General features: G+C 46.3%; 1 protein-coding gene across 1 annotated transcript; it reads right to left on the bottom strand.

The window, feature by feature from the left end:
- Window positions 1-486: 486 nt before the first annotated feature.
- NXF1 (nuclear RNA export factor 1) lies at window positions 487-19,713 on the bottom strand. The gene is made up of 21 exons (XM_063146052.1): window positions 19,546-19,713; window positions 17,967-18,204; window positions 16,712-16,859; window positions 14,303-14,386; window positions 13,568-13,672; window positions 13,292-13,372; window positions 12,459-12,528; window positions 12,117-12,205; window positions 10,639-10,746; window positions 10,435-10,544; window positions 7,598-7,634; window positions 7,440-7,508; window positions 7,158-7,213; window positions 5,859-5,966; window positions 5,423-5,481; window positions 3,477-3,592; window positions 3,206-3,248; window positions 3,013-3,085; window positions 1,825-2,007; window positions 1,648-1,708; window positions 487-1,360 (listed from the first exon to the last, which is right to left on the bottom strand). Exons 1-21 carry the CDS (start codon window positions 19,574-19,576, stop codon window positions 1,322-1,324), a joined length of 1,908 nt encoding a protein of 635 aa, XP_063002122.1. The 5' UTR covers window positions 19,577-19,713; the 3' UTR covers window positions 487-1,321.
- Between the last annotated feature and the right edge of the window lie 1,052 nt (window positions 19,714-20,765).

Raw genomic sequence — 20,765 nt, 5'->3', positions numbered from 1 at the left:
CCGCTCATTCACCTGCCTCTCACTCTGGCCCAGACAACAGTGGTAGTAAGAGAAGATGCCACTGGCTACTAGTTTATTGGCTCTCTGCCCATCAAGCAAGCAGCAGCAATGATAAAAAAAGAGGAGCAATAGCAGCTGGTGGCAATGAGGGGCCAAATGAGGGTGTCTCGACCTCACAAACCTGTGTCTGGCACGGACATGGGCCATCTTCCCACTGGGAGAAATACATCCTCTTATTGGAAGGACACACAGTGCTGAGCAGGAGGCAAGAACATCAGGGCTCTTCTTCCCACCTTCTTTTAAAAGTAAAATAAATTACGGAAGTGGCGGAAAGCCCTGCTTATTTACATAATTTATACATGTGAAAAATTCTGGAGTTTCAGTTCTGAAATTAGAAATTGAGCAGCACCAGAGATCCATACTGGAAGAGTAAGTGGTCCTATTCCTAGTTAAGTACACCATCTCACACACACACAGACACCAAAGTTTTAATAATAATAATAATTTTACTTAGCACAGTGTTTTCAAGAACTAGAGGTGGAAGAGAAACACAGAAGCTACAGCTTGCTGAGTGTGCCAGCCCCCAGGCTTCCTCTCACTTCAGTGATGAGCGACAGCAAACTCCCAGGAACTAAGAGGATGAAACGGTGGTTCCGTGAGGGTTATGCTTTGGTGAACGACCATCCGGAATCATGGGCTACAAGCTTCAAGTCCTCTGAGGCAATCTAGAACTAGGAAACTCAATGTCTCCGGCATCACATCAGGAAGATAAACTGTACCGAAAGGGGACTGGGCTGCTACCCTCCTTGTCTTGAAGGTTTAACATTCCCCTGCCCTCTACAGCCGTAGCGTTTGCTGTGGTGTTGGGACTTGCCGACCTCTTCTTACCCTATGCACATAGAAAACGTGACTCCTGAGACAGTTGCTACAGGGGGAAAAAAGGGCAGGTAAGATTATGCCAAAAGTTAAATGTCCAAATTAATAGAGGCAGAGGGGGAAACTGGAGAAATACAAAAATGAAGAACCTTCCCCCTTAGACCTCCAAATAGCCACAGAGTCAACTCTGTCCTCTAAAAAAATCCAGCCTACATAGCAACTGTCCTGTCATCTTCTGTTGCCACAGGTGGGAGGTGCTGCTGCTTCCACAGTGTCTGTCATGGCCTTTGCCTCCATCCCAATGGTGAAAGGCATGGCTGTAGCCTTCATATTCGCAACAGGGTGAGAGTCTTTCAATTTTCACGATGAAATTGTATTTACAAAACAAGTTTCTCAAGGATAAAATGTTGCTTGGTAGTTTTGGTCAGGGCAATGGTGCCCGTGTTCAGTGGATGAAAGCCACTTCTGGGATCTTCTGCTCAGCCTGGTGAAGGGAGAAGAAAAAATAAGTACTTAACCAATACTTCTTTCTCCATATTTCTTTCTGCAAGGACACAGACACAAAATGTGAGGTTTTACTATTAGTTGCCTGGTCCTGAACCTGTAGGCAGAAGTTGATCTGCCAGGCCAGCATACAGCATCATTTCCTCATAGCCCACACCCCACAAATCAACGTCAAATCTGAGCTAGAGCATCTTAGTGCCTCCACTTTGTGGTGCAACATAGTTGTGGCCCTTGATAAGCCCTCTGGATCTGCACAAGAGCACTCACCTTGAGCTGGGTGTAGGCATGGGCAGCTTTAGCGTAGTTCCAATCATTGTCCAAGAGGCACCTGGGCAGAGAGGAGGAAAGATCATAAAGCCATGAGAAGGCACCTTAACCTCCCCCACACCCCAACACCTGTTCCTCCCCCTCCCCTAATCACCAGCTCCCACAACCCAGACTCACTTCTGAGACCACTCGAGGTTCATGCCTGACTGCAGTGAGAAATTTTGCAGCATTTCCTGCTGCTCTGCCGTGAGCGTGGGCACGGGGCTGGAGGAGGGCGTGGGCGCTGGCATGACGAAAGCTTTACGGATTTCCATGTTGGTGGCCTTCCGGATGAACAGCTGGTCATTCACGATGCACAGCCTGCAGGAGAAAGGAAACAGCCAGGCACTGAACGGGGTGCAAATCGACATGTTGTTCCACAGCTACCTTGGGAAGGAAAGGTGAGGATGGGGTAGCCTGAATGCCTCCTTTCCTGTCCACACTTTCAGCCAGGGGCCCAAATATGCCTGCCCAACCACCTTCTGGTACAAGGTTGGAAAGCAGAGGTACATCTGGCGTGAGCTGACCTTGGTCCTGATGGTCTACATTTTTCACAACAATTCCTGTGATTCAAAGTGTTTTTAAAATGGTGAAGATCGTATGCTCAGATCCTCCAAAAAAAAGTGAAGGCTGTCGTCTTCTTGCTTACAAACGTAAGTGCCTTGCTGGAGAGGCCAAGTACACCAAACCCAGCGATTTGTTGTTGCGAGACTCCTTGCAAGCAACAGGTCCACCAGAAAATTATTATTATTATTATTATTATTATTATTATTATTATTATTATTATTATTATTAATTTATATAGCACCATCAATGTACATGGTGCTGTACAGAGTAAAACAGTAAATAGCAAGACTCTGCCGCATAGGCTTACAATCTAACCGTCTACCAGTAGACCAAGACCCAACTTCTGCCCACTTCTGCTGCATAGTAAAATGGCCATCGCTACCACAAGATGTAGTGATGGCCACCAATTTGGATGCTTTAAAAGGGGTTTGGATAAATTCCTGGAGGCAAAGGCTATCCATGGCTACTAGCCCTGATGGTTGTGTGCTATCTCCAGTATTCGAGGCAGTAAACCTGTGTGCACCAGTTGCTGGGGAACATGGGTGGGAGGGTGCTGTTGCACCATGTCCTGCCTTGTTCACCCCTGGCGGACGGCTGGTGGGCCACTGTATGAACAGAGTGCTGGACTAGATGGAAACTTGTCTGATCCAGCTTGGCACTTCTGATGTTCTTATATGTGGATCATCATTAGGAGAAACCGCTGAGTTGCTTTTAGGGGAGACAACTCCCCAAACCCCTGCCCTCATACTTGGTCCTTACCCATTGTGGCCAACAGGCACAGCGATGAACACCCGGGTGAAGGCCCGCACCGAGTCCCGACACTTGCCATCCACTGTAGAATTTTTAAAAGAGAGAAGAGCAGAGTTTTCAAGGAGGGGCGTGAAGTGAACATGTGCTGCAAACCCTGCAATGCAGGATGTGGTACAAAGGGGGACTTCAACAGAAAACTGACCTTCTTTGAAGATCCCACTGAGAGTGAAACACAGCAGCGTGTTCTGCAATGAGAAAGAAGGGTCTCAAATGAGAGAAGAGTAGGGCAGAAACGCACATGGACATTAATTTATTGGTCTTCAAAATACATGTCCTGCCTTGCTACAAAACATTCAAGGCAGGTTAAAATCTGTAAGCTATAACAGTGATACTTTATTCAAGAATCTAAGTTTTCTTGTTGCAGAATTCCAAATGTTTTAGAGCATGTTGATCAGTCCCTGCTCCCCACTCACCGTTTGTGCACAGACGTCCACCACGAAGGAATTAATATCATGCTGAGTCTTGGGCAGCTCACTGAGGAATGCTACAACGTTCAATTTTGTGTGCTTGAGGAGCCTGAAGCGCATGGCTGGGGGCAGAGAAGAGAGAGCAGGGAGCGTCACCACTTATTTTCGACACAAAAGGGAGACACTAGCAGACAACCTTCTTGGTGATGGCCCCGCAGTTACAGATTCCCAACCCACGGAGCTCCGCAATGCCCCCTTCCCTGTTGGTTTTTTTTTTAAAAAAATTGTTGTTTGTTCTGTAAGGCTTTTTGTGAACTTCTTTGTTCTTGATTAGTTTTTATTTTACAATTTTACTATTGTAACTCAGATTTATTTCGTCAGCTACACAGTGAAGATTTTATCTTTGAAGTCAGGAAATAAAATATCATATGCCACTGAAATAATCTCAATCTGCTGTCTGCAAGAACAAGGCCTTAATCTTGAGGCGATACAGTCCAGTATTCAAGACTTTTCAACAAGATTCTTGGAACCACCGGTGAGCACTAAATCAGCTGAAATGCATCATGTTTCAGCTCTGCATTCTTACCAGAGGGTCACCTTATGCCCTCTACTTAGGTCGCAAAAAGTCTCCCAATGATAATATGGCGGTTTTTGAAAGTTTATGGAGAATAGATAAGTGAGATAAGCTGTTTATCAACTGAATGTGCTAATTTATTTTATTTATTTCCTCACTTCTGACTCTTACACATCAAGACCAACCCCACATCAAAAAACAAAATAAACCCCCCAGTGTGCTTGAGCTAGGTATGGAGGAAGCGCCACTGGCATTTGCAACGCTTCCTTTCCTGCTGCAAATATAAGTCAGACAACTGAGGACCTATCCTGGCCCTTATTTTCTTCAACAGATACCTGAAATATAGGAAGTGCCACATGGGGAGAGGGATAGAGAGAGAGAATGTTTCCTTGTTGCATTATAATCTGGCATCCACTGACCTCACCGACGCATCCCCCACTTCCTACCATAACCCACCACAGATTCTGTCCCCTATGGCTCTATTACTACATGTACAGAATTGTACCAACTCCTCTGGCGGTTGGTATTTCCTTACCAGAGAGCAGTCATAGCACAGATCAAACAAGAAGATCACTGAAAGACCTCATATCTGAAACCACTGGAGTGTCCAAGCTTGGAGGATTCAAGGGACTTCACACATAGGTCCTATTGGAGCCAGAAGCAGAAGGCAGCTTCTGGAGGAAGCCATCAGCCACATTAACTGGCTGGGGCCAAAGCCAATCTGATTCATTCCATCCCGGTCCGGGTTAATGGGTGAAAAATGATGATTCATAAAAAGACTGCCTTGGCAAAGGCCAACGCAAATTGCAAGGGGAGAATGAGGTGTGCCCCGTTATAACAGATGGCCAACAGGTTATTAAAACTGGCCAAAAGTCAGCCTGCATCACCAACTACAGTGCATCCATTGGGGATAGTGAAGAGTAAGGCTGAGCCAGTAGGAAATCAATTAGAAGGAAGTCGCTGGCCGTGCTCCATCTTACAAGCTAGTTCCAACTAATGTGAGTCAGTTTCTGTGTCTCCTATTTAAAGGGATAATGTTTTCCAGGTCTCCCTGAAGGGAGCCATTAGCTTCACATCTCCCAAGTGTGAACGAAAAAGTTATGAAGTCTTCTTGTGGCTATGGGTGTTCTCCCAAATTCTTTCACCATTGCAGCTCCTTTCTTTGGTCTGCCTGGGCTCCAGCTCTAAAGCACAATGCCTCAGCAGAAGAGGAGTTACTTGGTAAGAGAAAAACTGTGCAGGACCCATCTTCCATGTATCACTCTTGTGCGTGGGACATCAAGGAAGCTTCAAATACAGCCTGCATTCTTCAAGAGATGCAGCCATGTATCTCACCCCCACCCCTCCACCCCTTTTTCAGCCATTTGTCATTGCTTACTGGGATCCTTAAGCTTCTTCACATTCCGGCTGTTCTTGAAGTATTCAGCCAAGCTGCTCCTGCAGACAGAAGAAAACACTCAACACCCACAATTAAAAATCCCCGTTCCCAAACCTTTGCTTGCGTAGCAGGAAGTGTATTTTCTGCTGAAGTAGATGAAGTACTGGTTTAGCTGCAGCATGCCCTGGTTTCAGTCCCCAGCTTTTCCTAAAGCAAAGCAGGTAGCCTTGGGCATTCACTTGCTCCTTCTCTACCTCGTATACCTTTTGATATGACGATCTAGAACAAGTGAGATATGACCTCCTGCCCACAGGTCAGTTAGGTTTCCACAGCTCTTCTTACACCATGTTACACCAAAAGCTAGAGTTTATTATGCCAAGCTAAAGTATACTCCTCTCCCAAGACAAGGGGAGAAAAACGAGAAACATCAACTTACCTGGAGGGGTTGTGCATTGAGAAGGGGATGCTCATGGAGCAGCAGGCTCCATCATGGTAAGCATCCAATAGTCCTTGCCGGTCCCCAGAGTCATAGATGGCGTAGTATCTGTGGGGGAACAAGGATTTTATGTAAAAACTAATTCCACCCCACTACACACACACACACACACACACACACACACACAAATAGGATGTTAGTTCTCATCTCTACCTATGTCCAGGTTGTACCACTTGATAGTAACTGTTGCTGTACAGAGAAAGGCTGGGAAGCGCTCTCTCTCTCTCTCTCTCTGTGTGTGTGTGTGTGTGTGTGTGTGTGTGTGTGTGTGTGTGACCTTGACTGATAAGGAGATGGAAAAGCAGAAGAAGTTATAACAACACTGGGAAAGATGCGGAGATGGAAAACTTATAGGCACACCAATATATTTTCCCCTGAGAAAAATCAGGTAAAGAAAGCGGGTAGAGAAGTTTGTTCCAACGTTTGATCCAAGGGAAGAGAAGGAGCTATACATTTCCGTGGAACTTAGAATGAGTTAGAATTTAGCTTTTAAGTAGATGGGCTGGAGGGAGTATAGAGGAACGCTGTGATAAATTAGCCCCATTTTGTATTACGTGTTGATCTAAGCTCTAGTTGCTTTGTTCTTTTCAGTGTTTTGGCTACTGACCTGGTTTGCATGTAATGGATACCCATGGATTGTTTAAACATAGGTAGTTGTGATTGTGTGGGAGTTCGAAAGTAAGCTACCTCCTGCCTACTCCTGTTTGCACAATAACTCAGGAATTTCTGGGCTGTTTGCTGTGATACCTGAAGCCAGCTTTCCAGGTTGTTGCTGGATTCGGACACTATGGTGAACAAAGGGGGCGGGTGGGTTCCTGGGTCATTTTGCAAAGCAGAAGTGGTTGAGAGACAGCTCACTCACTCATGTAAAGTCATGACTACACATGGGTAGTCATTATATCCAAACTGGGCCATGAGGTCTCAATTAGCAGTTTAATTGGTTTCTATTACTACACAGAGACAGCAATCTCTTTTACTGGTCCAGCCTTACCCACTGGGGTGCAATTTCAGGGCCTGATTTTCACAAGCCACTCAGCATCACCCACTGTTCTTCGCAAGACCTGACTTTAGAACCCAATATCTCTCCCCTCTTTTTTTTCTCTCCAACTCGCCTTCCTGTGTGTGTCTGTGCCCCAGAATGTAAACCCCCAAGGGCAGGGCCTGTTTTAAAACCAAACAAACAAACACCCAGCTACCCTCTTGTTAATCTAGAATTAGCGTCAACAACTTGATACTTACTGTTGCAGAAATTGTACAATAAGCACTTTCAAGGCTTCAGAGCAAAAATAACTGCCCTGCATGGGGAGAGTCAAAGAGAGAAGACACTTGTTAATCTGTTCCTCACCACAGCCTTCCAAACATTTACCAAGATCTGTTGAGGAGGCTCTCAGTTCACACACCCTTAGTTTTCCAATGTCAGGACCTGCGACAGGTAGTGGAACTAATGCAAGAGCTCAGGAGGTTCCAGCTATCTCAGTATGATGGCACCCTCTCCCCACTACTCCCCAAGTATTTCTGTACCTTGCTGGGAGGCAGGGTGGTTGGCGCTTCAACATCAAAAGAGATAGGAGGAGGGAGTTCATGACCATCCTGTGGAAACACAAGGAAAATACATCAGCGCTGTCAAACACACAAAGGTGAGCCCAGAACCCACCTGGAATCTGCACAAGTCAACTCACCAGCCTCAGCAGCTTTGGAAACCGTTCTCGGATGGCGCTGTCAGAAAGGGAACAGGGGTCAGTGAAACAGCTTCGTGTCCTAACACCACAGCCCGCCCCCATCCATGGCCTGTCTTGCTGGCCCCTATCTTCCAGTCACCAGCTCCCTACGCCAACCAGCTCCATCTCTGCCACGTCTTGCGTGGCCTCCATCCTCCCGAGCCACTTGCACTTTCCTCTAGTGCAAGAGCCTTCCCCCACTTCAAAACCAGGATGGTGGTGGAGGGCAGCCCTGTAAAGTGCCCAGAGAGCTTCGGCTATGGGGCGGTATATAAATATAGTAAGTAATAATAATAATAACAATAAGCAGAAGCTCCTTCAACTGCTCTCAAGAGGAGAAGGGTTAAGATTACCCTGGATGTCCACAGGTAACACTGAAACCTCACTACGTAGACCTCAACACCTAAATTCCATGTTACAGAGCAGCGAGCCCTCAAAATGTGACGCCTTAGAAAAGACGGAGCTCTGCAAGGAACAGGAAGTGTTTCATTCCACTTGCTTGGGCCTTCCTGTTAGGAATGTGGAGAAACACCACATAAAGCCAAGAAAACGGTGGCACTACTCACCACAAGCTTTAAATGAAAGCCCCATAAAAAAGGCTTGTCAAATTATGTGCTTCTTTGGAAGCCTAAGGAAGTTACATTGTACAAGTATGTTAAACAAGACCCAGAAGATAGAACGTGTGCAAAATTAGGAAGGGTTTGTGCAGCGGCATATTAGGCTTAGCCTTTGGGGGCATTAACTGTGGAAGCAACACAACCGACGTTAAGAGAATTGTATTACTTATATACGGAGTTAATGCCAGCTGACATTCCGTCCAGTATGCTGGGATCTGACTCGAGTCCCTCTTAGGGGCAGAAATGTCAGTTTCCCTTAAAATTGCTAGACAATACTGGATATAAAGGAAGTTGGTTTGTTTCATTATTACAGTTCTAACCCTTGATACGGTACAAGGGTATTTGTGACCATCAACTTCAATGCTGAGCATGTAGCAGACTACAGCTTTGGACCAGCCGAGCAGAAAATACGTCTAAGCAAAACACTCTGCATAACTTGCAGCTTTCCTGTGATAGTTTTACACGTGCCCACAGGTGCGAGATGCCAAGGTGTCAGAAGCCGCGCCTCTAAAGAGCTCCCTCTGGACTTACCTGAGCTTGTACTCACCCACAGGGCTCATTTATAGGAGAAGCGCTCCACAGAGGCCAGAGGGCAGGGGCAGGGAAGGGGAAGTAGGGGGAATGGACAAGAATTCCCACTGGTCGTGGAGATGCCTGTGCCAACCTCCTGGCACCCAACTTAAAACAGCTTTGGGAGGGTTCCTGCATCAAGGCCCAAATCTAATTAATGACTGTGGAAGACAGTGGGAGTGAGAAGTGGGGGACGCCAGAGACTGAAGGAAATAAAGAGGAAAGCCTGGAAACCCCTCTACACTGATGCACAGCCTCATCCATCCTCAGCGCAGCTCCTCATACACCCACTCTGCGGAGAGGCAAGTGCCTCGACCGTGCCAACAAGACGTCCAAGCATACAAGTAGAGAAAAGGGGTTTCACTTGCATCGAGCTCTGTCACTTCTTCCGCTTGCTGCTGCTCCTGTCCAGAGTCAGCACCATCGTCGCTCCCTGCTCACAGAGAAGCAAAAGGCTCCCCCACCATGGAAACAGCACCAAGGGCCGTCCAAGAGTTATTTGCCAAGGACAAGCGTGTGAACGAGGTTCCTGTGCCTTGTCCGCCATCTTCTCCGGAGGCAGGCGGAAGGGCTTGTTTGGCCACTATGTGACTGTGCCTGTCTTAGGTTGTTCCTCCCACAAGGAATCTTACCCGTCATTGGCTAACCAGCCATCTGCGAGGACCAAACGCACCAGGGGCAGCCCAGGATTTGGCAACTTGGGTTCAATTCCAATGTAAACGCTGCGTAGTCTGGTACTTCCTGGCACTGCATGGGGGAGCTCTTAATATAAAAATAGAAAGGCACGGGCCACACCAAGGCGGCACAGCACGGCAGGCTCAAATGAGGGTGGTGGTGTGCAAGGGAGAACCGGAGAGGATGGAAAAGGCTGCGCATCCGGAGGTCCTCGAACCCGGACGTAGAGAAAAGCCAGCGGTTTGTGTAGAGGGGAGGGTGGAAGGCAGGCAGGCAAGGAAAGGGCAGAGGGAGAAACAGCAAGATTTTACAAGAGGAGAAGCAAGGCTGAGGGGGTGGGGTGGGATATGGGAGATCACTTTAAAAAAAGCAAACTTCAGAGGGAGAGGAGAGGGGAAGCAGGGCCATTCCACCGGCCCCTGCTGAAAGACTTCTTATTTTTCCCCCTCCTCCCTCCCCCTCCTTTTTTCTTCGTGTGTCATGTCTTTTTTTATTGTAAGCCTGAGAGCAGGAACTGCCTTGTTTTGCTGGTTGCATGTAAGCCGCGCCAGGAGCCTTTTCGGCTGAAGAGCAGGATATAAATTCTTTAAATAAATATCTTCATAATGCTAATATGGGGGTTAAGGGTGTGTGAAGAGAACTGTGCTCCAATCTAGCTGAAATAAAATCATTGTCACAAGCATCACAAATCAAGATCCAGGGACGCGGAGTGTGCTCTGGGTGAGCTCAGGGAGATTCTGCCATTGCCGAGGCAGATGGTGCTACAGGGACAAAGTAATCAACCAGGCACCACTAGGTGGGTGAAGGTCTTTTTAAGAAGGCACAGGCACATCGTCATGGTGCCCTGTTTGCCCTCTGGGGAGATGGGGCCAAATCCAGGCGTGGATGGGAAGCGTCCTTCCAGTCAGCAAAGGTAATCCCAGAGTTGCAGCTCACCTGATGTAGGTGGACTGGTCCCGGAAGTTATCACACAGTGGGTTGCTGTCCAGCCAGAGTTCCTCGAGCTTCAAGCCTTTCAACCTGTCCAGCTCACGGTCTGTCTTCAACTGAAGAGAGTCAAGAGGGAGAGAGCACTAAGTCAGCCAGTGAAGGTCTTACAAAATGGAGGCTCAGGCTGAGCTGGTGAGCATCTGGACCTACCTGGTTGCAGGACAAATTGAGCATCTTCAGGTTAGGAGCCTTCTGGGGCAGGTCGGCCAGATCGTCTAGCCGATAGAGCTTGTTGTCACTCAAGTTCAGAGAAAGGAGCTACAAAGGTGGAGAAAGCAGGGGGGAGACGGAAGTGAGGGACAGAGATCTGTATCTCACACACCCGTGGGCCCAAAACCAATGCAAAAGCGATTACCACCTAAAATTAAAGCCCAGCTGCGCTAAGAGAAGTGCTAACACATTTTCCTTGACTGCTGCTCTCTGCCTTATAAAAGACCTGCGTGTTCTGAGAGATCCAAATAACTGCTGGCTTTTATGTTTCCAAAGGAGGAAATGTCCACCATTTGTTTCTCCCAGTGGTGTTTGGTGCAGCTTGAGGTGTTTGGCACGAGAGACGGCCTAATTAAGTCTGCATCACACCTCCTCCACTCCATCTTACGGGAGATTTTCCACCATGCCTCCCTCCCCCACTTGCTTTCTTTTTTTTGCTTCACATTCATCCTGTGAATTTATTTATTTATTTATTTATTTATTACATTTTTATACCGCCCAATAGCCGAAGCTCTCTACTTCATGATCTTTTAACTGGCCTAATAAAGAGTGTCTTTACATTAGGTCTCCGCTATTGCATTTGGATCACTTCAAACATGTCTTCTTCTTTTTTACAGTTCTATGTCTCATTCCCTCTTCCGCCCTATTTGACAAATTCATGCTTCATTTTCAGTGTTACCAAGGTAAATGTAGCCTTAGCCACACCAGAGATCACAGTTTAGAAGGCGAAAACCCACAACTAGAAATAAAATTGAGTGCCCAAACTTGATGGGGAAGAGGGGGGAAGAGTTCCATAACACGGAGGACAGAATTGATAAAATGGAGATTAAAGCAGTAAAAACAACTCTTCTGAGTCAACAGGGAAAATGGAAATTCACCTAATTTACCTCCAACAAGAGATGCTGGCAAACTACAAAAGTAGATAAATGACTGCCTGGGAAATTTTATAATTTGTAAATCCATGGCTTTTATCCTGTCCCTGTAAAGTGGCTACATAAAGCATTACAGATAGTGCTGTTGTTCTAAAAACTGAAAGAGGAGGAAGTACTCAAGAGCACAACTGAGAGTCATTGTGGGGAAAAACCAGCAGGAGGAAAGGTATATTGTCTCGGAGGGTGAGACAAACATCTTTATAAAGCGCCATCGACGTGCATGATGTTTTACAGAACGTAAGGAGACAGAGGAGCCCAGAGGAGCTTACTATCAAGTCAACATGGGAAACAACATAAGAGGGGTGGGGGAGTAGAGGCAGAAGGAAATGTGTGATTATTTAAGCTACAAACGCTTAGTTACAGTAGGGAACCTGAACACTTCAAAGGCACAATGGAAACGTGGTAGCCTGCCCTGAAGTTTCAGGGGATCAGCAACCCTAAGCACCCCAAGCCGACAGGAGAAAGCGAAGGAGGTAAATGGCTGACCTCAGGGATATTCTCCTGGATGATCTGGAGAACAGCTAGCATGCAGCTTCGGCGGCTCAACACCATATCAATGTTTTGTGCCACTAAATCTGTGGAGTTAAAAAGTAACATTAATCTCATTTGCTACCAGCAGGACACTCAAGAAATAAACACCAGACAGATCATTTTCTCTTCATTGTGAGGCTAGATCCAAAGCCCAAATTCTGAGGTTAAGAAGTTTGCTTCCACTGGTCTTGTTTTGCTTTAAATGATGCAGCCAAACCCCCGTCCATGTTTCTAAGCGCATAGAAGAACAGCAGCCCTGGCGGTGGAAGGAAACAAGGAACAGGTATCACGACCTACCTGGATCTGTGTGAATGTTCTTCAGGTCCATGCCCTGCTGGGAAGCGTCATATCTTTTACTCATGCATTGCTGAAAGCAGAGATAGATGTTGTCAGACAGATGTTTCAGACCCAAATATGCTAAAGCTGAGCAAAATGAGAATCCACCCCCAAACTTGGGCCTGCTATGTGCCAAGTGGTTGCTTCCATTCCTAACCGGTCTTGCAGACTCAGACTTCCTCATCACTACTCCAATGGACAATCACTTCTCACAATGCTTGTAGGAGCATAGGATGCTATCTTACACCAAAGTCAAGACCACTAGTCTATCGCCTACTCTGACGGCGGCATCTCTCCAAGGTCTCAGGCTGAGAATAGTCTTACCTGATCCTGGTAACCCAATTTTTTTTAAAAAAAGCTAGAGAGGCCAGGGATTGAACCTGGGCTCTTCTGCCTGAAAGGTGTGTGCTATGGGCTGTAGCCCTCCTCCCATTTTCTGTCCTCAAAAGGCTAAACTGCTCATCCTGTCACACTTCATATATATGACAATGAACCCAACGCATTCCCGGCTTGCCTCCTCCCACTGCTACTGATAATGGAAGCTGTAGTAGATCTGGGGGCATGAAATGTTCAAGCGTTTTTTGTGTGTTTGTGTGGGGTTTTTTTTGGTGTTTTTACTACAAGAACGTGTTGTGTGGATTCTTTATCAGGGAAAAAATGTACGGTTCTGGCATTTTTTATTTTGCAGTTTTGGAGGTTCACAATTGATTATCCCTCCACATATAGGAACGCAAGGCAGGCTGGTAAGTGGATGGCAGGAAGATAGTACTGATGGTCCGGCATATTCCACTCACCTTCAGCTGCTCAATCTCTTCTGGTTTTAGTTCACGCTGGACAGTTACAGGGGGATTGCATGGGTTTATGAGTATCACCACCTGAAACAAAAGGCTAGTTTGAGGTTCGGGGGCGGTTTGCAGTTTGCCTTGCCTAGGGCAGATTTGTTGGCTATTGGGCAAGGAAATGGTAAATGCAGCTCAGATCTATAACTGACCACATAGGTCAGGATTTAAGCTCTCAAAGTCTACCCCCCCTACTCGCATCACCCCTCTCCAAGGCAAGGGCGAACAAACCTTGTAGCCATCTGGGGCAACAATCTTCCGGGACACCTGCTTGAGAGCATTGGCCACAGCAGCGTCCTCCACATAGAACGCTAGTCGATTAGTGGTGTAGTGAAACTGCGGGAGGAAGAAAAAGCATATTTGTGTGAGACGGTTCCCCAACCTCCACATCTTTAATTAAAAAAAAAAAAAAAGAAGGAAAAGAGAGAGCCAATCTTCATGATTACTGAAAACTGTGTGGGACTTTACAGTGGCTCTGAAATCACACGATGACTATGCACAGTTTCGAATGGCCAGAAGGTGTGTGGCTGTGAGATTTAAATGTCTCCACTCCCAGCATTTCCTGGTGATCCTTCCACCCCTATCCCTAAAGCCTGCATTTTTCACAACATTTTCTTCCACTAATAGACCAGCATTCCCAAAACTTTTGATATTTGGGACATAGTTCTTTTTCCTGGATTAAAATTGAAGGCACGCTTCATTCTGATGCTCAAGAAGATACACACATTCTTAATCAGCTCCCAGGGGGGGAAAAGCAGGAACTCTCCTTTCAATTTCAGTACAGCAGAGTTAACACCTCTTAGCAATCACCCTATTAGGTAGGGGAAAGGGATAGAATTGTGCATTCTGGGCAATAGCAATGATTTGGGAGTCCTGCTACATTCCTCTGCTGTAGTGTGAATGGCATTAGGGGATCCTTTAGAGCAACGAAGGAAAGACCAAGGCATATTCTTATGCCTTTCTTACCTCTACAGGAGTGAAGGGGACGCTGCACCAGTTCTGAATGGCAGTAATAATCCAGGCCTTTTCATATTTCCTCCCATAGGGAATCTAAAAACAAAGTACACACACCGATTAATACCAGTATATCTAGCAAAGCCACAACAAGGCTTTAAAGTGCAGCAATTTTTAACTCCCAAATCCATTAGAGGTTCAATAGCTTGGAATGGTTGTTGTTGTTTTTTTTTAAAAAAAGCTTCAAATGGCAGGGAAGGAAACCAAATCTGGAGGGGTCAAACCTCAAACCCAGAAGACATCCAAACTGTGGCTGTGGAGGGAAAGTGCTATGATGATTCAGCAAGTAAGAGGATAAAATGAAAAGCTTCTGCTCCCACCCCGCTTTGGAAGTTGTAGGACTACATGAAATTGGAGCAGCAAGAAATCGACCTCTAAGTCAGTCTGAGGAACAAGTTCCTGTCAATCCACTGGAAGCAATGGAATAGCTTTGGCCTACCACCTTCTCACACTGGCCCTCCAGCAAAACCAGCTGACCAAAATGCCTACACCAAAAGGCAAAATACTGATTAGTATTAGTATATCCACATCCCAGAACCTGGATCCTGATTGCGGCTGGAAGGGCCTTACACAGGTTGGTGCACCAACTGCGCCTGTTCCTAGACATGCCAAATTTGGCGATGTTAACACATACATCAGCTAATTCTCATTTGGATTACTGTAACATGCTCTATATGTGTCTACTTTTAAAGAGTGTTCAGAAACTTCAAATGGTAAAAAAAAATGCTGCAGACAGACTACTGTTACTGACTTTTCAAAAAACATTATATTGTATGTTTATTACTACTACAGTTAGCTACCTTGGATGCTATCTGCAGAAAGGCAAGATACAATTTGAATTAATCAATTTTAATCTCACTCCTCCCCTTACACATGGTGTTAAAGGATGGATCTCAAAAACTGACCACAGTGCTGTCTTCTTCCATCACAAAAGGAAGCAGCACTTCTCAGTTTCACTTTTATGAGATTTTGCCGTTTCCCTCCCTCCCCGCCAGCCACATGGAACGGGTTTGCAGGAGCTATTCTGTGGGGAAGAACTGACCTACTGTCTGATTACCATGCCATATGGAATTGTGAAGCTCATATTTTCAAAATGTTCAGTCCTAAATAGAAAGCTGTAGTTCTTTATGTTTCTAACATGTTAAACTTTCAAAATTATTCAGGCAAATAATTGGATGATTCCTGTGTTAAATAATTAAGAGGCAAGTTTCTCCTGGTTATGTGTGAATGGCAGATAACACTAGAGGCCTGAAGCCAAAGATTTGGCTGATTATTCCAGATCAACAGCTCACCTCTACAGCTCTTGGCCACATATACCTTTCCTCTCCACACAATTTTCCAATTGTTCCCTAATGCTTCTACATATTCAATCCTCTTTAATAATAATAATATAAAATACTTATTTGTTACCCGCCTCTCCCTCTGGATCGAGGCGGGACACAACACAATAAAATACAACTAATTAAAACATTTAATTACAACTAATTAAAACAGTAATACAACTAATTAAAATACAACTAATTAAAACATTTAAAACTAATACAGCAAATTATTAAAAAGGCATCTTAAAATTCAACTGGGTAGGCCTGCCGGAAGAGATCAGTCTTTATGGCTTTCTTAAATTCCGGAAGACTGTTAAGTTGACAAATCTCTCCCGGCAGAGGACCTTCTCTTCTGCTTCTCCCAGACTGTGGAATGGCCTGCCGGACGAGACTCGTCAACTTAACAGTCTACTAGCATTCAAGGAAGCTATAAAGACTGATCTCTTCCGGTAGATGTTTTTAGAATGATTTTTAGGATGTTTTAACAATGTATATTATGTTTTAATTCAGTTTTATGTATTTTACCGTTTACTGTTGTTCTCCGCCTCGATCAAAATGGAGAGGCGGGTAAGAAATATTATTATTATTAATTATTATTATTCCTAGGTACCGTTTCCTCTGGTCTGCAATTTTTGAAACCCCATGCTTGGTCTGTTCTTCATTTTCCCTAGGGCATTCTGTCTCTATTGGCCCCCTTATTGTGTACTTATTTGATGGATTTTTACCCAACCATTCAGCCAAAAATGGGCTACCAAGGTAGCTTATAAAAATGTGTAATAAGTCCCCGCCCTCAGGTTTATAATCTAAAAGACAAAACACAAGACAAAAAGGGATAGGGGAGGGAAAAAGCAAACACAGGAACTAGTTCTCAGTTACAAAATTTGAGCAGCTCAGCCAATGGCAGACAGAAATTTTCAGGAGCCGAACAGTATATCAGTCAACCCCTTTAGAAAAGGAAGAGATGCTCAGGCAGCAAAAGTCAGATGTCCTTCTTACTGCCAAGCTCCTGCTTCCACATCCCTCCTCCCATGTGACTCACCGTAACCTTGAACCAGGACTTCTTGGAGACATTGCTTCTAGGGACGGTCCGCTCTGCGATATTCAGATTCCGTCGCACTGTGAGGCTTATATTGCTTAGACTTCCTCGTTCCCGTTCGTGTCGGTTCGGACGTGACCCATAAGGAGTGCTGGAGAGTAGAAAACAAGATTTCAGGACAGAGTATAGAATTAGTATGAAGAAGAAAAAAGAAATCTTGGATCAAATTCTACTCTGTGGAGCTAACACAAGAAATATAACAAATAAAAGGAAGTTATTCTACTGAACAGAGGTGTTTTGCAGAGAAAGCAGCGGTATGAATCCCAAACATGCTGCAGAAATAACACAGGCATTTAAGTGATCATTATTATACTCTCAAAAACAGTTTTTTTAATAAGCTAGGCCATGTAGACTGCTAGTCCTTTTTTTCCAAAGCATGATCACATTCAATTATTGTTTTCCTGGTTATTGTTTTTAACTTCAGGGTTTCTTCATCCAATTAAGTGCTATGCTAGCAAATGATTCAGATGACCCTAATTCTCCATCTTCGTAGGAGTGAGACACACGTAAACAGAGTTCCTCCCTGCAGCTGAGAACCTGAACCCAGTTAGGCAAGAAAGGCTCATTTCCCTTCCGGCGCCACACCTTTAAAGCTTTAGGAGTGGCATGTAAGCATTAAACATTAATAGGCCAATACACCTTTTTGCCCTTCATGAAAATTAGCCCTTTAACCTTATTCACTTGCTGCCTTTGAACAAGAAAGGGTCCACTTGACTTTCCTAGAATTTCTGCAGAAACACCTTATGAATACTCTCACACACAAAACAGTCAACTTGGAGAAAAACCTCAAGGGTTTGTTTTTCTTTTCCATACAAAGTCCCTGCGAGGGACAAATGCAGCATTTGGACCACTTTGTCGAGATTCCATGGAACTGTCAATCCTGAGGTGGGCCACATTTCTGATTGGTTCAGAAATCCCAGATCAGGTGAATTGGAGTAAGGAGTGCCCAATTCTTCAAGTATCCCTAGCAACTAGCACAGCATTCAAAAGCATTTTGGATGTCACTCGAAAATGACAGTCATGTATGGAAAATGGAATCCTGTACATCATAAAGCTCTATTTTTATTGAAGTGTTATAGCCTGCTTTGATGGTATCTCCAGCAGCCTTGTGACAGAAGGGGAAACTGAGCCTGAGAAATAGTGACTTGCCCAGAAGGTAAACTGTACCCATGGCCACACAACAGAACATTTTACTCACTAGCGGGATCGAAGCGCATCGTGAGGGTCACTCATGAGAACGTCTCCGTCCTCCTCTTCCAGGCGGTTACGAGGACTGGGGCCTGCACTGCTCCAGTTTCGCTGGTGATGGTTCATCTCACTGTACATCTTCCCTCGGAAGGGCCCCCGGCCTTTTCTCCTCCGACCAGGGAAGCCCCTGCCACCGCCACCACCACCACCGCCGCCGCCACCACCTCCACCCACACGATCATCATGTTCTATGCAAGGGTAACAAATCAAAGTATTAGTGGGCGGTTAGAGGCATTTTGCTTACATAAAGGGTCCCCTGGCAAAGCATCCAGAGAAACAACTATAACCATGTTCAACAAGTCTCCAGTACAAAGTAGAAACTCTTCACCAAGAATCTCACCTGTCTCTTCTTCCTAAACATTTCAATTGGATGCCCTCATGGTTCTCCTGAAGCATTCCCCATACAGAACTCTGAAAATGCCCTGAGCCATGTCCCAACTCCACTTCCCCCATCCCACTGGCTGTCCACTTCCTCTGATCATCTCTATTTCCTGCTCCCTGTCCCACTACCTCCCTCCTGATCCTCCCAAGAAGCTCACATCACACTTCTTCCCCAACCAAAGCATCCCCTCCCCATTCCCTTCTCTACTCAGAAGGCTCTGCTGCAATGCTATTTTCTTCTAAATTATCTCTAGAAAGGAGTCACCTTTCAACAACTAATTTTTGTGAACCGCCCAGAGAGCTCCGGCTATTGGGCGGTATAGAAATGTAATAAATAAATAAATAAACACCTCCCCACTTTTATTTTTCTACAAAAGCAGGCCTTCCTTCTCTGACAATATGTATGTGCATATATCACAAGGACAGTATTTCTAACACGCAAAAGAACACAACAATAGTATTGTGCACCGGTTGCTGGGGAACATGGGTGGGAGGGTGCTGTTGCACCAGGGCCTGCCTTGTTGACGGCTGGCTGGCCACTGTGTGAACAGAGTGCTGTCCTAGATGGACCCTTGGCCTGATCCTGCATCAGGGCTCTTCTGACGTTCTTGTTTCTAAGACACCACTGGAAACCAACCTCCCATTTCCTTCCCCAAACTCAGAACTACGTACCAGACTCCCCCACCAAAAAGCACCACGAGAGGTGGGGAGAGAGAGGGGAGGGGGGGAGAGAGAGGGGGGAGAGGAGAGGGGGGAGAGAGAGAGAGGGGGGAGAGAGAGATCCCCCCCAACGGGCAATGTTTTCCACTCCCCAGAAGTCCTTCCTCATCCTCTTATGTTCCGCCTCCCCTCTTCTCAGGACCCCTAGGAGCGCTCGCCTCTTTCTTCACCGGCGCCCCCCTCCGCCATCTCCCACCTGCCCCCCCCCCCGATCCGCTCCCCCAACAGCAGCCCCCTCGCCCCACCTCACAGAGCTCCCCGCGAGTCTTTCTTCGGCAACGTCCTTCGCCCCAACACCGCTCCCATCACCCTTCGCCCGCTCCACGGTCCCGCTGCCACACACCCCCCCACGAGCAGCCCGGGGCCCATCTCCTCAGGGTGCCCCCTCGCCTCCCGCCGCCGCTGGCTTCCCCCGACCGGCCCCTCACCGTTGTATCCTCCTTTCCCTCCGTCGGCCATGGAGGGCAATGGGCCTCCCAGAGCGGCGCGCGTGGAAGAGAACAGCCGCCGACCCCCCGCGCCTCTCTCCCAAGGGCCGCCCTCGAGCGCCTTCACACCGCCAAGCCCCCTTTCTTCCCCTCACGGACTCTCATCGACCTGAGGAGCAGGCTTCGCTTCGCTTCGCGTCGCCCCCCCCGAACTCACTCATTGCGCATGCCCGAACGGAACGCGGTCACGCAAGCCCGCCCCCTTGTAACGTAAAGAGCGAGAGAGCGAGGCGCATGCGCACACCTTCCCCTCCGCCGTAGTTCGGCGTTTTAAAAGAAGACGAATTTCTCACCCTCCGAGGGGCGCACAACCATAGACGTACTAAGTAGATGGGGCACGCAGGATTCAACTCCCGGGTCTTGTCTAGCTTTTATAATTAATTAATTAATTAATTAAAATAAAATAAAAATTAATAAAATATAAAATAAAATAAATATCCACTTCTTCCCACCCCGCCGCTAATTTTTGTGAACCACACAGAGCGCTTCAGCTATCGGGCAGCATAGAAATGTAATAAATAAAATATACATCATGCTACCTTGACTGCAGACACACTGCACTTTTACATTCCTTCGCAAAGACCTAAATTAGAAAGATCAGCAACTCCTTTCTTTACTACTACCTTTTGGCACGTTTTGTTTGCATTTTTGTGCAAGGAGACCACAAGAGCCCTGATGCAGGATCAGACCAGGGGTCCATCACATCCCCAGTGGCCGACCAGCTGCCCACAAGGAACCCAAGGGAGTCAGGACTAGTCGCCACTGATAGGCTTCTCCTCCAGGAATTTGTCTAACCTTACCACATCTCCTACCCAATCACAGATAACAGATCTTAGATTATTCCAAATCTGCAGAGAGCTCTTACTCGCAATCCAAGGAATAAAATAAATAAATCCTATTCAAACCGGAAACTCAGTAAATACCCCCATACCAACTTTCCCTTTTTTTCTGTAGTAAAATCCTGAATTTTTGTGAAATGTTCTTTCCCCGAATGGTGGGAGTGCTAAAAGAACCAGGCATTGACACTGTGTGTCAGTTGAGCCCTGCCTTCCCCGACCTCGTGCCATCCAGCTGTTTTGGCCAGCAGTACTAATATTTGGAATGCTGGGAGTTGTAGTCCAAAACATCTGGAGGGTACCAGGTTGGGGAAGGCTTGTCTA

This window comes from Elgaria multicarinata, chromosome 21, assembly GCF_023053635.1.
Source record: "Elgaria multicarinata webbii isolate HBS135686 ecotype San Diego chromosome 21, rElgMul1.1.pri, whole genome shotgun sequence".
Lineage (NCBI taxonomy): Eukaryota > Metazoa > Chordata > Lepidosauria > Squamata > Anguidae > Elgaria > Elgaria multicarinata.
This window is presented reverse-complemented; position numbering and strand designations above follow the sequence as displayed.